This window comes from Heptranchias perlo, chromosome 1, assembly GCF_035084215.1.
Source record: "Heptranchias perlo isolate sHepPer1 chromosome 1, sHepPer1.hap1, whole genome shotgun sequence".
In the NCBI taxonomy this organism is placed as follows: Eukaryota; Metazoa; Chordata; class Chondrichthyes; order Hexanchiformes; family Hexanchidae; genus Heptranchias; species Heptranchias perlo.
In genome coordinates, this window is record NC_090325.1 from 197,451,321 (window position 1) to 197,464,235 (window position 12,915).

At 42.8% G+C, this 12,915-nt stretch overlaps 1 protein-coding gene across 1 annotated transcript in view; it reads left to right on the forward strand.

Moving 5' to 3' along the window:
- Window positions 1-8,346, forward strand: part of LOC137306759 (complexin-1) — a 243,151-nt gene extending 234,805 nt beyond the window's left edge. Inside the window, exon 4 of the mRNA XM_067976165.1 lies at window positions 5,749-8,346. Coding sequence (XP_067832266.1) covers window positions 5,749-5,943 — 195 coding nt within the window. The 3' untranslated portion in view covers window positions 5,944-8,346. The remainder of the gene's footprint in view (window positions 1-5,748) is intronic.
- The last annotated feature ends 4,569 nt before the right edge of the window (window positions 8,347-12,915 follow it).

Here is a 12,915-nt window from a genome sequence, read left to right on the forward strand (position 1 = left end):
CCGTTGGCTTTCTTGATCACCTGCTGCACCTGCATACCAACTTTTTGATTTTCTTGCACTAGGACCCCCAGATCCCTTTGTACTGCAGTACTTTCCAGTCTCTCGCCATTAAGAAAATAACTTGCTCTCTGATTTTTCCTGCCAAAGTGCATAACCTCACATTTTCCAATATTATATTGCATCTGCCAAATTTCCGCCCACTCACCCAGCTTGTCTATATCCCCCTGCAGGTTTTTTATGTCCTCCTCACTCTCTACTTTCCCTCCCATCTTTGTATCATCTGCAAATTTTGATATGTTGCACTCGGTCCCCTCCTCCAAATCGTTAATATAGATTGTAAAGAGTTGGGGACCCAGCACCGACCCCTGTGGAACACCTCTGGTTACTGGTTGCCAGTCCGAAAAGGAACCATTTATCCCAACTCTCTGCTTCCTGTTCGATAACCAATCCTCCACCCATGCCAGAATGTTACCCCCAATCCTGTGATTTTTTATCTTAAGTAATAATCTTTTATGTGGCACCTTGTCGAATGCCTTCTGGAAGTCTAAATACACTACGTCCACTGGTTCCCCTTTATCCACCCTGTACGTTATATCCTCAAAGAACTCAAGCAAATTTGTCAGACATGACTTCCCCTTCATAAAGCCATGCTGACTTTGTCCTATTAAATTATGCTTATCTAAATGTTCCGTTACTGTCTCCTTAATAATAGACTCCAAAATTTTACCCACCACAGATGTTAAGCTAACTGGCCTATAATTTCCAGCCTTCTGCCTACTACCCTTTTTAAATAACGGTGTTACATTAGCAGTTTTCCAATCTGCCGGGACCTCTCCTGAGTCCAGGGAATTTTGGAAAACTATCACCAAAGCATCCACAATCCCTACTGCCACTTCCCTCAAGACCCTAGGATGGAAGCCATCAGGTCCAGGGGATTTATCCGCCTTGAGTCCCATTAATTTACTGAGTACCATCTCCTGAGTGATTTTAATCGTATTTAGCTCCTCCCCCCCGAGAGTCCCCTGTTTGTCCAGTGTTGGGATATTCTTAGTGTCCTCTACTGTAAAGACTGAAACAAAATATTTGTTCAGCATTTTTGCCATCTCCATGTTTCCCACCATTAATTTCCCGGTCTCATCCTCTAAGGGACCTAGGTTTGCCTTAGCCACCCTTTTTCTTTTTATATAACTATAGAAACTCTTGCTATCTGTTTTTATATTTTTTGCTAATTTCTTTTCATAATCTAACTTCCCTTTCTTAATCAATCCTTTAGTTACTTTTTGCTGTCTTTTGAAGAATTCCCAATCTTCTATCCTCCCACTAAGTTTGGCTACCTTATTTGTCTTTGTTTTTAGTCGGATACTATCCTTGATTTCTTTACTTAGCCACGGATGGCTGTCATTTCTTTTACACCCTTTTTTCCTCAGTGGAATATATTTATTTTGAAAGTTGTAAAATAACTCCCTAAATGAACACCACTGCTCATGTACCGTCTTACCCTTTAATCTATTTTCCCAGTCCACTTTAATCAATTCCGCTCTCATACCATCATAGTCTCCTTTATTCAAGCTCAGTACGCTTGTTTGAGAATCAACCTTCTCACCCTCTAATTGGATATGGAATTCAACCATGTTGTGGTCACTCGTTCCAAGGGGATCCTTAACTAGGACATTATTAATTAATCCTGACTCATTACACAGGACCAGGTCCAAGGTTGCCTGCCCCCTTGTTGGATCAGTTACATACTGCTCAAGAAATCCATCCCTGATGCACTCAATGAACTCGTCCTCAAGGCTGCTCTGCCCAATTTGATTTGTCCAGTTAATATGATAATTAAAATCCCCCATAATTATAGCTGTTCCCTTATTACATGCCCCGACTATTTCCTGATTAATACTTCTTCCAGCAGAGTTGCAACTATTAGGAGGCCTATATACTACGCCCACGAGTGTTTTTTTCCCCTTATTATTCCTTATCTCCACCCAAACTGTTTCATTATCTTGATGCTTTGTCCCAATATCATTTCTCTGTATTACAGTGATTCCTTCCTTTATTAACATAGCCACCCCACCTCCCCTTCCCTCCTGCCTGTCCTTCCTGATTGTTAAATACCCTGGCATATTTAATTCCCAGTCGTTGTCACCCTGCAGCCATGTTTCTGTAATGGCCACAAGATCATACCCATACGTAGTTATTTGTGCCGTTAACTCGTCCATTTTGTTACGAATGCTACGTGCATTCAGATAAAGAACTTTCAAATCTGTTTTGTGACGCTTAGTTCCTGCTTTTTCCTTTTTTAACACTTTACCTATTACTCCATACCTTCTGTCCCTTCCTGTTACGCTTTCCTCTCTCTCCCTGCTCAGGTTCCCAACCCCCTGCCACTTCTAGGGAGAGGTTGGATAGACTGAGACTTTTTTCCCTGGAGAGTAGGAGGTTTAGGGGTGATCTTATAGAAGTCTATAAAATAATGAGGGGCAGAGATAAGGTAGATAGTCAAAATCTTTTCCCAAAGGTAGGGGAGTCTGTAACGAGGGGGCATAGATTTAAGGTGAGAGGGGAGAGATACAAAAGGGTCCAGAGGGGCAATTTTTTCACTCAAAGGGTGGTGAGTGTCTGGAACGAGCTGCCAGAGGCAGTAGTAGAGGCGGGTACAATTTTGTCTTTTAAAAAGCATTTGGACAGTTACATGGGTAAGATGGGTATAGAGGGATATGGGCCAAGTGCAGGCAATTGGGACTAGCTTAGTGGTATAAACTGGGCGACATGGACATGTTGGGCCGAAGGGCCTGTTTCCATGTTGTAAACTTCTATGATTCTATGATCCTTCCTGAGGTACAGTGCCCAGAACTGAATGCAGTCTCCAGATGGGGTCTGACCAGGGTTCTGTACAACTGAAGCATCACTTCCTCCCCTTTGTAATCGAGCCCCCCCCGAGATAATGGGAGCAGGAAGTTACAAAGGGACATTGACAGATTGCATTCGCCTTTCTGATTGGTTTTGTACCTGTGCACTCGCTTTTAGTGGTTTGTTCACATGGACACCCTTTGCTTTTCCACAGTTCCTAGTTTCTCCCCATTAAGAAAATTGGTCTTTCTCAGGCCCAAAGTTGATGACCTCACACTTTCCCACCTTGAACTCTATCTGCCGCAGTTTTGCCCACTCACTTAGTCTGTCTGTGTCCCTTTGTAACTTCCTGCTACCATCTACACAACTCACTGTGCCTCCTAACTTAGTGTCCCCTGCAAACTTGGATATACAACTCTCTATTCCTTCATCCAAGTCATTAATAAATATGGTGAAAAGCTGTGGCCCCAGTACAGATCCCCGGGGACACCAGTTGTCACATCTAATTATATAGTGAGATTATTCCCACAGGAAGTATTCCTTTCATGCTGCCTCACTCCTTTAAACCTTACTAGGTGCCAGAGAGGTAGCGGATTGGGCAGCACTGACTAGATTTCATATTGAAATACGCTGACACATTGCGGGTGATTTTAGGAGTTCACACTTACAGCGGATTGAAAGTCGAGGACAGCACAGCCACAATCCACAATATGTGAAGCTGACCAATTAGGCTACCTGTCAGCCGCACAAACTCAGGGCATCGGTGATAGATTTCTCACCATTTCTTTAAATAACAATGGCATTTGCTGTGTCATTAATATCTTATAAACTGAGCAGATTGTGTCAGGAAGGTGTAAGACTACTTGAGGTGGTATACTGTAACTGAGAGAAACATGTTTCGAAGTCTAATAGTTGCACCCATCATAAACGTCAGTGAATCGAAATGAGGGAGAGTCGGTACAAAGGTGAAACTTGGCCTTATGCAGAACATGTTCCGATTGGATATTCTGTACAGGCTACAACAACAACTTGCACTTATTTACACAATTTCCTGAGTATGTGCTGGACGAGGAGGTTCCAAAATACACCAGCAGCAAATTTCCTCACGCAGTGTATACTCAGGAAATGTGGGGAGGGCGAAGGAAAGACAAAGATTCATTAGTGGCAAAAAATAATCGTACTCTGTGACATTGCAATCAGGAGGCTCTTTAATATAATCCATAAGGGACATGCAGATAATTTAGGAATTATTTAAGGGATAATTTTCTGTATTTGTGCTCGGGGCACAGAGCTATGTACGATCAGAGCACATAGCGGGAATTTACATAAAGCGAAATGTAACAGAAACGCACTGGACCAGCTTAACGCTGTGATGTGAATCCACTCTTTACTATTACAGTTATTGGTGTAAGACTAGTTACAGTAGTTAGTAACAGTCAACTGCTGGTTCACTGCAGAAACAGATAGTTTGATCCGTCACAACCCAAAAACGCATCTGATATTTCCAGATTATCTCTGGGACTAATATCAATATTCTGTGAAAAATTAAAATACAATCAGTGACATCAGAGCAGGTTTTCTGTCAGCGAGTGTGGTAAATTTTGGCAGTTCTGTTAGTAACATGCGGAACTTGTGGACATAATCCTCCTCCAATAACCTGTTTAGACACATTATGTAGCAATACTCTGCTCTCCCCACCTTTAGATATATATATAACTGGTGGCCATGGTATGGACACCAAAAATCCTCATGGCTTTCTGCGGTGTGTGCTGTAGAGTCTCTGACTTTCTGTATTTATCTCTGTTTCCCCACTGCTTTTGTCCATTTCACTTTTCATGACTTCCTATTCCTTCTACTGCCCTAAGGTTGACCGGAAATGCTTTCATTACATGAGCATTTTTCATTAAAACTGAAGCCTTGGAAACTCTTGTCATTGTTCCTTAATGATCAAGAACACTGTCAGTAGAATGTCAGTGCACACGCATGTGGTACACCTGTTCATTCTACACATGGGAAGAGTTTGTGAGCTCCCCATTAACACTAATGTACCAAACTGCCAGACCTTAACATACATGTGCGACCTACAAAGCACAGAGTTACTAAACTCCTTGGAGTCCGAGGGGTGTCTTCAGCTTCTAGGAACATAGGAACAGGAGGAGACCATTCAGCCCCTTGAGCCTGTTCCGGCATTCAATTAGATCATGGCTGATCTGTATCTTAACTCCATCTACCCGCCTCGGTTCCGTAACCCTTAATCCCCTCACCCAATAAAAATCGATCAATCTCAGTTTTGAAATTTTCAATTGATCCCCAGCCTCAACAGCTTTTTGGGGGAGAGAGTTCCAGATTCCCACTCCCCTTTGTGTGAGGAAGTGCTTCCTGACATCACCCCTGAACGGCCTGGATCTAATTTTAAGGTTATGCCCCCTTGTTCTGGACTCTCCCACCAGAAGAAATGTAGGAACATAGGAACATAGGAACAGGAGTAGGCCATTCAGCCCCTCGTGCCTGCTCCGCCATTTGATAAGATCATGGCTGATCTGTGATCTAACTCCATATACCTGCCTTTGGCCCATATCCCTTAATACCTTTGGTTGCCAAAAAGCTATCTATCTCACATTTAAATTTAGCAATTGAGCTGGTATCAGTTGCCGTTTGCGGAAGAGAGTTCCAAACTTCTACAACCCTATGTGTGTAGAAATGTTTTCTAATCTCACTCCTGAAAGGTCTGGCTCTAATTTTTAGACTGTGCCCCCTGCTCCTAAATAATAATTTCTCTCTATCGACCCGATCAAATCCTTTAATCATCTTAAACACCTCAATCAGATCATCCCGTAATCTTTTCTGTCACATTATAATACTGCAATAATGTGATATTGAAACTTCTCTGTATTTCCACAGTATGGAATAAAAAAGAAAGAGGAGAAGGAAGCTGAGGCTCAGGCAGCAATGGAGGCCCAGGCGGAGGGGAGCCTGACACGGCCTAAGAAGGCGATACCTGCTGGCTGTGGAGATGAAGAGGAGGAAGAGGAAAGCATTCTGGACACTGTCTTAAAATATCTCCCTGGTCCTCTCCAAGACATGTTCAAGAAGTAACACAGTCGATTATCTGCAAAATAACTTACGGTTTTGTTGCTAAATGTAAAACCGTTCTCATTATAAAATGGGGATTTATTATCTTCATTCCAGTGAATTATGATTTGACATCTCCTCCTGTATAGTGGCATGAAATCTTCATCGCAACAGAACATCCAGGACAATTCTGTGTAGCATTCTTGAAATAATCTAATCTGATAAGCCATGTTTATAGTCAAATAAAATCTAGGTATTTAATAGTGAAAAGAAGAAACTTGTATCTTTTTATTAATATGTGACCACTTCTACATTGCAGGGCTTTCCAAATCTCCAGGTGGCATTGATCCCAATATTTGTTGTTCATCATACTAGTTAAATAAAGCATATTCCTGTATCAGGTCACAGCACTGGATCACACCTACAATGCAAAGTTAATTTACCCAGCACGAGAACTCAATCTAATCATTACTTACTGTTAATACCAACCTATGGCCATTTTCCAATTTTGGACAGAACTTATTAAAGAGTTTGAAGCCTGGGAATTATTGTAATGGTATAAAACGTAATGCTTAATATCTAATTCTTTGCTCAGTGTGTTGACAGGGTCAGTGGCTGATTTATTGTAAACAGGTTAATGCCTCCTAGAAGATAAAAGATGTGATCTGAACATGTGAAATATTTGTACCCTAATATTGCATAGCTTCATCCCCAGATTTTAACATTTTATGATGTAATTGTGTATTAGAATCCTGATGTTTTTCTGACTCAGAATCATAAGTTGTATTTTCTAAACACTCTTGTTAATTGTCACATTGTTTTAAGACCGTACAGATGCTGACCAGTAGACAGAGACTTCATGAATGTAAGCATTAGAGCAATGACATCGACCCTGTACAGGAATGTTCGATGGTACCTGTACTTTGATAATTAATCAATAACAGACAATATATGTTATTGTCACACTGCACTCCTTTCATGGGGTTGTGACATTGGATGAGTCAATTACTCAGCATATGGCACAGGCAGGATGGGCCAAATGGCCTTTTGTGCTGTATCGTTCTATGGTGCATATCATGCAGACAGGGGATTAAATTTGTTGATACCAGTTAACTTTCCCATCTCCAAATTGCAAACATTTTGCCATTTAAAGTGGTAAATCAGAATCCTTGTATTTGATAATGCAAAAAGAAATCTATCTCCATTAGTAAAACTCTCTTGGATCCCAAGCTCTATCATATTATCATATATTTTTCTAAAAATATGCACAATGCATCATAAAATTCAGAGAATCTCTGCCATTTGCAAAAGGTTAACTGTACCATTGCTTCAATCAATGTCCCATTCACAGGAAGTATAAGCAAATCTCTCTAATAATCCAACCCAGACCCTCCAATAACTTTGCATGGAGTGTGATTAGCCTTCACCTTATAGAATTCAGCCTGCAAACTTTAAGTTCTGTGGAAGTATTGAATCTGGGAACCAGCTGGTCTGTGATTCCCATTTCACAGCCATATGACCAGTGTAGAAACAGACTGAGGGCAGTAACTTGTGATGAGTGTGGAATATTCCAGCCTGATCCATTGCTATAAGTTCAGCTATTTTTACAGGATGTTATCGTGTCTCATTTGTCACAGATTAGGTCACTGGTGTTTGTCACAATATGTATTAAAACCTGTCAGAATTGTAAATAGTTAAAAAAAATATACAAAATTAAGCCATTTAAAATTGATATGAGGAATAGATCATATTGCTGGATATGGGACATCCCATGCAAATTATCACTGTGAAATTCCAGGTAATGTGGAGAAATGCTTGTCATTTGATGGATATTATGACCTGTTTCAGTAGTTAAAACCACTATATCTTGAGTACTGTATTTTCCTCATGCCATACCAGCTGATACAATATTACTAGTTAAAATAATCATTTTACCAACCAGGGAAAATTGTTGGTATTTGGAAATATTTTGCTATAAATGCCATATTTTTCCCAGAACTCTCAGATGAGACTTGTGTTCACTGTGGTCCACACATGGTCCGATATAGAGTGGGAATTCTGAGGGTGCGAGGAGCCCATAGGTCACTATTCTTCGGGAAAAGTCAAAACGCTGGGTTTCCTGGAGAACGGCAAGTATTTCTGCAAAACTTCATCTGGGAGCTCGTTTCCTGGAGGCCAAACAATTAACAGCATTTTTATAGTTTTTGAGTGAAGATCCTGTAATGGACATCGTTTACTAACCTGTCACTTCACCTTCAACACATCGTTACCCCCCATCCCTCCCCCACTCCCCCACTCCCCCTCCCCATCCCTCCCCCACTCCCATCCCTCCCCCTCCCCCCACTCTCCCTCCCCCCACTCCCCCTCCCCACTCCCCCTCCACCCACTCCCCCTCCCCGACTCCTACTCCCCCTCCCCTTCCCTTCCCCCACTCCCCCTCCCCACTCCCCCTCCCCATCCCTCCCCCTCCCCCCACTCTCCCTCCCCCCACTCCCCCTCCCCACTCCCCCTCCACCCACTCCCCCTCCCTGACTCCTACTCCCCCTCCCCTTCCCTTCCCCCACTCCCCCTCCACCCACTCCCCCTCCCCTTCCCTTCCCCCACTCCCATTCCCCTTCCCCCCATTCCCCCTCCCCCACTCCCCCTCCCCTTCCCCCTCCCCTACCCCCACTCCCACTCTCCCTCCCCCACTCCCCCTCCCCCTCCCCTTCCCCCACTCCCACTCCCCCTCCCCCACTCTCCCTCCCCCCACTCTCCCTCCCCTTCCCCCTCCCTCACTCCCACTCCCCCTCCACCCACTCCCCCTCCACCCCCTCCCCTTCCCTTCCCCCACTCTCACTCCCCCTCCCCCCACTCCCTCTCCCCTTCCCTTCCCCCACTCCCACTCTCCCTCCAACCACTCCCCCCACTCCCCCTCCACCCATTCCTCCTCCCTGACTCCCCCTCCCCCTCCCCTTCCCCCACTCCCCCTCACTCCCCCTCCCCTTCCCCCACTCCCCCTCACTCCCCCTCCCCTCCTCCTCCCCCTCCCCTTCCCCCCTCACCCCTCCCCCTCCCCCTCCATCATTGCCACAGTTTTTTCTCGCAAAATAAGTGAAAATGTTTCATTCAAATTATAAAGTTAAGATATGATTTCTTTCAGTCTAGTACCTAAGTTGTGTTTTTGTTTCAATTAAGCCAAAGAAAAATTTGCTCCATAATTATGATTTATGAGGTCTTCTAGTTTGGCACCAAGTTGATATTGATGGCAATGCAAAGAAACCAGTTTATCTCAGGTATGGGTTCTTGTGTTCGAACGCCCTGCCCAATGGTTGAGTGTGTTCTTGAGATTATTTTAAACACAGCCTTTCTGTCGAATAAAAGCAAGACCCCGATATGAAGAGAAAAAAACAAATTTTCATTTGACAATGATTGATAAACTCCACATATTTCAAGAGAAAGCCATAAAGTAGGCTTGGCAGTCTTAAATCTTTACTCCAAACACTGAGGCACATTAACAGTTTGTACAAGGCAAGGTGGGCCGTGACAGGCAAAACTCCTGAATTGGAAATTTCTAGTCATGTTGCAATGTGATTATATTTGTGATTGAGGCAGAAACCAAAGCAATAATATTCTACTTCAACACATTATAAAAGGGGACACAATGGAGGCAATTTTAACCCAACTCACCGGGGCGGGAATGCCGGGGAATCGGGAACAATCCTGGTTTTGCACCCCGCCCGATTTACTCTTGATTGAAGTCAGTGTGGAGTAATCCAGTGTTCCATCTGATCGCCTGACCGGCGAGTTAGGTTAAAATTAACCCCCATGGCCAGGAAATTTCTCGGAGCTCTTCCCAATCAGCTGGAGTTACTTGGTCGGAGATACAACGGAAATAATCTTTACACTTCTGGCAAAGTAACGCCCGTGGATTGGGAGCAGCTGGGAGAAATTTCCCAGCAACGGCTATAAATGTATTTCAGTCGAGCACCTTGACCTTCCACAATCTACAGCAGATCGTGTTCCACCAGGACAATGCGATTGAATTTTATTTGAAGATTAGTACTGACCAGCACCATAGTTCTCCCAAACAGAATGAAATATAATTAGAAGTTTTTTAATGACCTTGATATTTGGTGTCATTTTAATTGCCTGCAATGTATTTTCCTTCTCAACAAATACAATGCTAAAAACCCAGGTTGTAAGTTAATAAAGAAATGGCAAAATATTAAACCGCCAAAAATGATGCAAACATCAAATATTGAAGAGTTTAAAATGTAATTAAAGTCTGCCAAGCCAACATAAAAATGAGACTGCAATATATCTATTAAACACTAGTCTGTGTGAAGAACTGATTTGTTCCAAGTTACTTGTCTTTTCACGATGCTGTTGTCTCTCCTCATTCTGGTTTCATTCTTGTCGACGCAGAAACATGCTGACTCCATTAACTTTACCAATACGAGTTCAGGTTACACTGTCAATTAAACCTTTGGTGTGACCTGGATTTAAATGTGATGCATCTTCGATTGCTTTACCTGCTGTTTGTCAACAAGCCGTTTCAAAAGTTTCATTCATTCCAATGAAACATTTTAGGCAAATTCTATCGGTGCTTCTCGTGAATCTTCTGAGCTTTGTGTGTTTTGTGTAAATTGGTGAGTTTTGTAATGTGAAGGATTCTGTTCTGCTTCAGACCCTCTGCATGCTGTAGTGTCCAGGTAGTGAATTAAGTCGAGACTTTGTGACTGAATATTGTGTTGATTTTAGCAGCTGTGACATCACTGCATGCTGTTTATATAGAAGTTATTGAAATGTTCATCTACAATGAAATAACACACATTAAAATAAAATGACTTCATTCAAATTCGTATCTCAGCTACATTGTGTTTTTATTTGCCAAAATGAAATGGATAATTAAAGATCCCAATATTTTCACGTTCTTTTTCTATTAATAAGAAATTAAATCAGGGACAGATTACGTAGAATTACACAGAATGTACAGCACAGAAACAGGCCATTCGGCCCAACTGGTCCATGCCGGTGTTTATGCTCCACACGAGCCTCCTCCCTCCCTACTTCATCTCACCCTATCAGCATATCCTTCTATTCCTTTCTCCCTCATGTGTTTATCGAGTTTCCCCTTAAATGCATCTACACTATTCACCTCAACTAACTCCTTGTGGGAGTGAGTTCCACATTCTCACCACTCTCTGGGTAAAGAAGTTTCTCCTGAATTCCCCATTGGATTTATTAGTGACTATCTTATATTCATGGTCCCAAGTTCTGGTCTCCCCCACAAGTGGAAACATCTTCTCTATGTCTACCCTATCAAACCCTTTCATAATTTTAAAGACCTCGATCAGGTCACACCTCAGTTTTCTCTTTTCTATAGAAAAGAGCCCCAGCCTGTTCAGCGTTTCCTGATGAGGATAACCTCTCAGTTCTGGTACCATCCTAGTAAATCTTTTTTGTACCTTCTCCAATGCCTCTATATCCTATTTACAATATGGAGACCAGAACTGTTCACAGTACACCAGGTGTGGTCTAACCAAGGTTCTATACAAGTTTAACATAACTTCTCTGCTTTTCAATTCTATCCCTCTAGAAATGAACCCCAGTGCTGGATTTGCCTTTTTTATGGCCTTATTAACCTGTGTCACTACTTTTAGTGATTTGTGTATCTGTTCCCCCAGATCCCTCTGCTCCTCTACCCCTTTTAGACTCTTATCCAATCAGTGTGTGGCCTCCTTATTCTTCCTAAAGAAATGTAATACCTCACACTCCTCTATATTGAAATTCACCTGCCAATTACGTGCCCATTCTGCAAGTTTATCAATGTCTTCCTGTATTTTGTCATAGTCCTCCTCGGTATTAACTACATCCCCCAATTTGGAATCATCCGCAAATTTTGAAATTTTACTTCCGATTCCTGAGTCCAAATCGTTGATGTAAATGGTGAACCCCAGTGGTCCCAGCACTGATCCTTGTGGAACATCACTTCCCATCTTATCCCAGTCTGAGTAACTGCCTTTAACCCGTTCTGTTTTCTGTTTTGTAGCCAACTTGCTTTCCATTAAGTTTCTTGACATTTACATCTCTGTGATTCAGGGCTGTTTAGAAACTCTCCTTGTGCCCATTTGCTATTTGTCATTTACCACCAGTTTTGTATTTTCAGAAGGATTGCAACATTTCAAGGGATGAAATTAAATATTGAGAAAACCCATGGAATTGGTTGGCATTCTGGCATGAATTTATCAGACTCTGCACATTTCAGTGCAGTTTCTAAGTGTCCAGCAGTTGTGAGTGGGTCACTTCATCAGAGTGATCACTCAGAATGTTGACTCACATGAGACTTACCAGAACCCCCCCCATCTCTCTATCCAGACCCCCCCGCAATCTCTCCATCCAAACCCGGCCCCATCTCTCCATCCAGAACATGGTTGGATGCTGCCTGCCCTTTGTCCTTTACCCATTGCCCTTTGCCCTTTGCCTGTTACCCATTGCCCTTTGCCCTTTGTCTGTTACCCATTGCCCATTGCCCTTTGCCTGTTACCCTTTGCCCTTTGCCTGTTACCCATTGCTCTTTGCCCATTGTCTGTTGCCCTTTGCCTGTTGCCCATTGCCCATTGCCCTTTGCCCTTTGCCCTTTGCTATGACAGGCCCTGTTGGAGCTGCTCGTTATTGGTTGGGTTTCTTTATTCTGTTGGCCTGAAGTGGTTATTGCAATTGGTCAAGCTGACCATGATGGCCGCTCCCCTCTCCAGACCATGTTGTTGGTGTCTCCATGCTGCAGAATTCAGGCGTTTCCACCTGTGTTACACAACAGTTCAGCAGATAACCAATAAACAGACAGAGTGATCAATAACACTCACTCTCTGCTTCTCATCTCATCATTTTACCAACAAACACAAAAAGGTTAAAGTTCATACGTATAGACCGTGCGAATGTGAGTGATGAGGTCACGGGCCTGACAACAGTGTCTGTTACTCATTATTTATTGGCTAATCAAAAATGGAATTA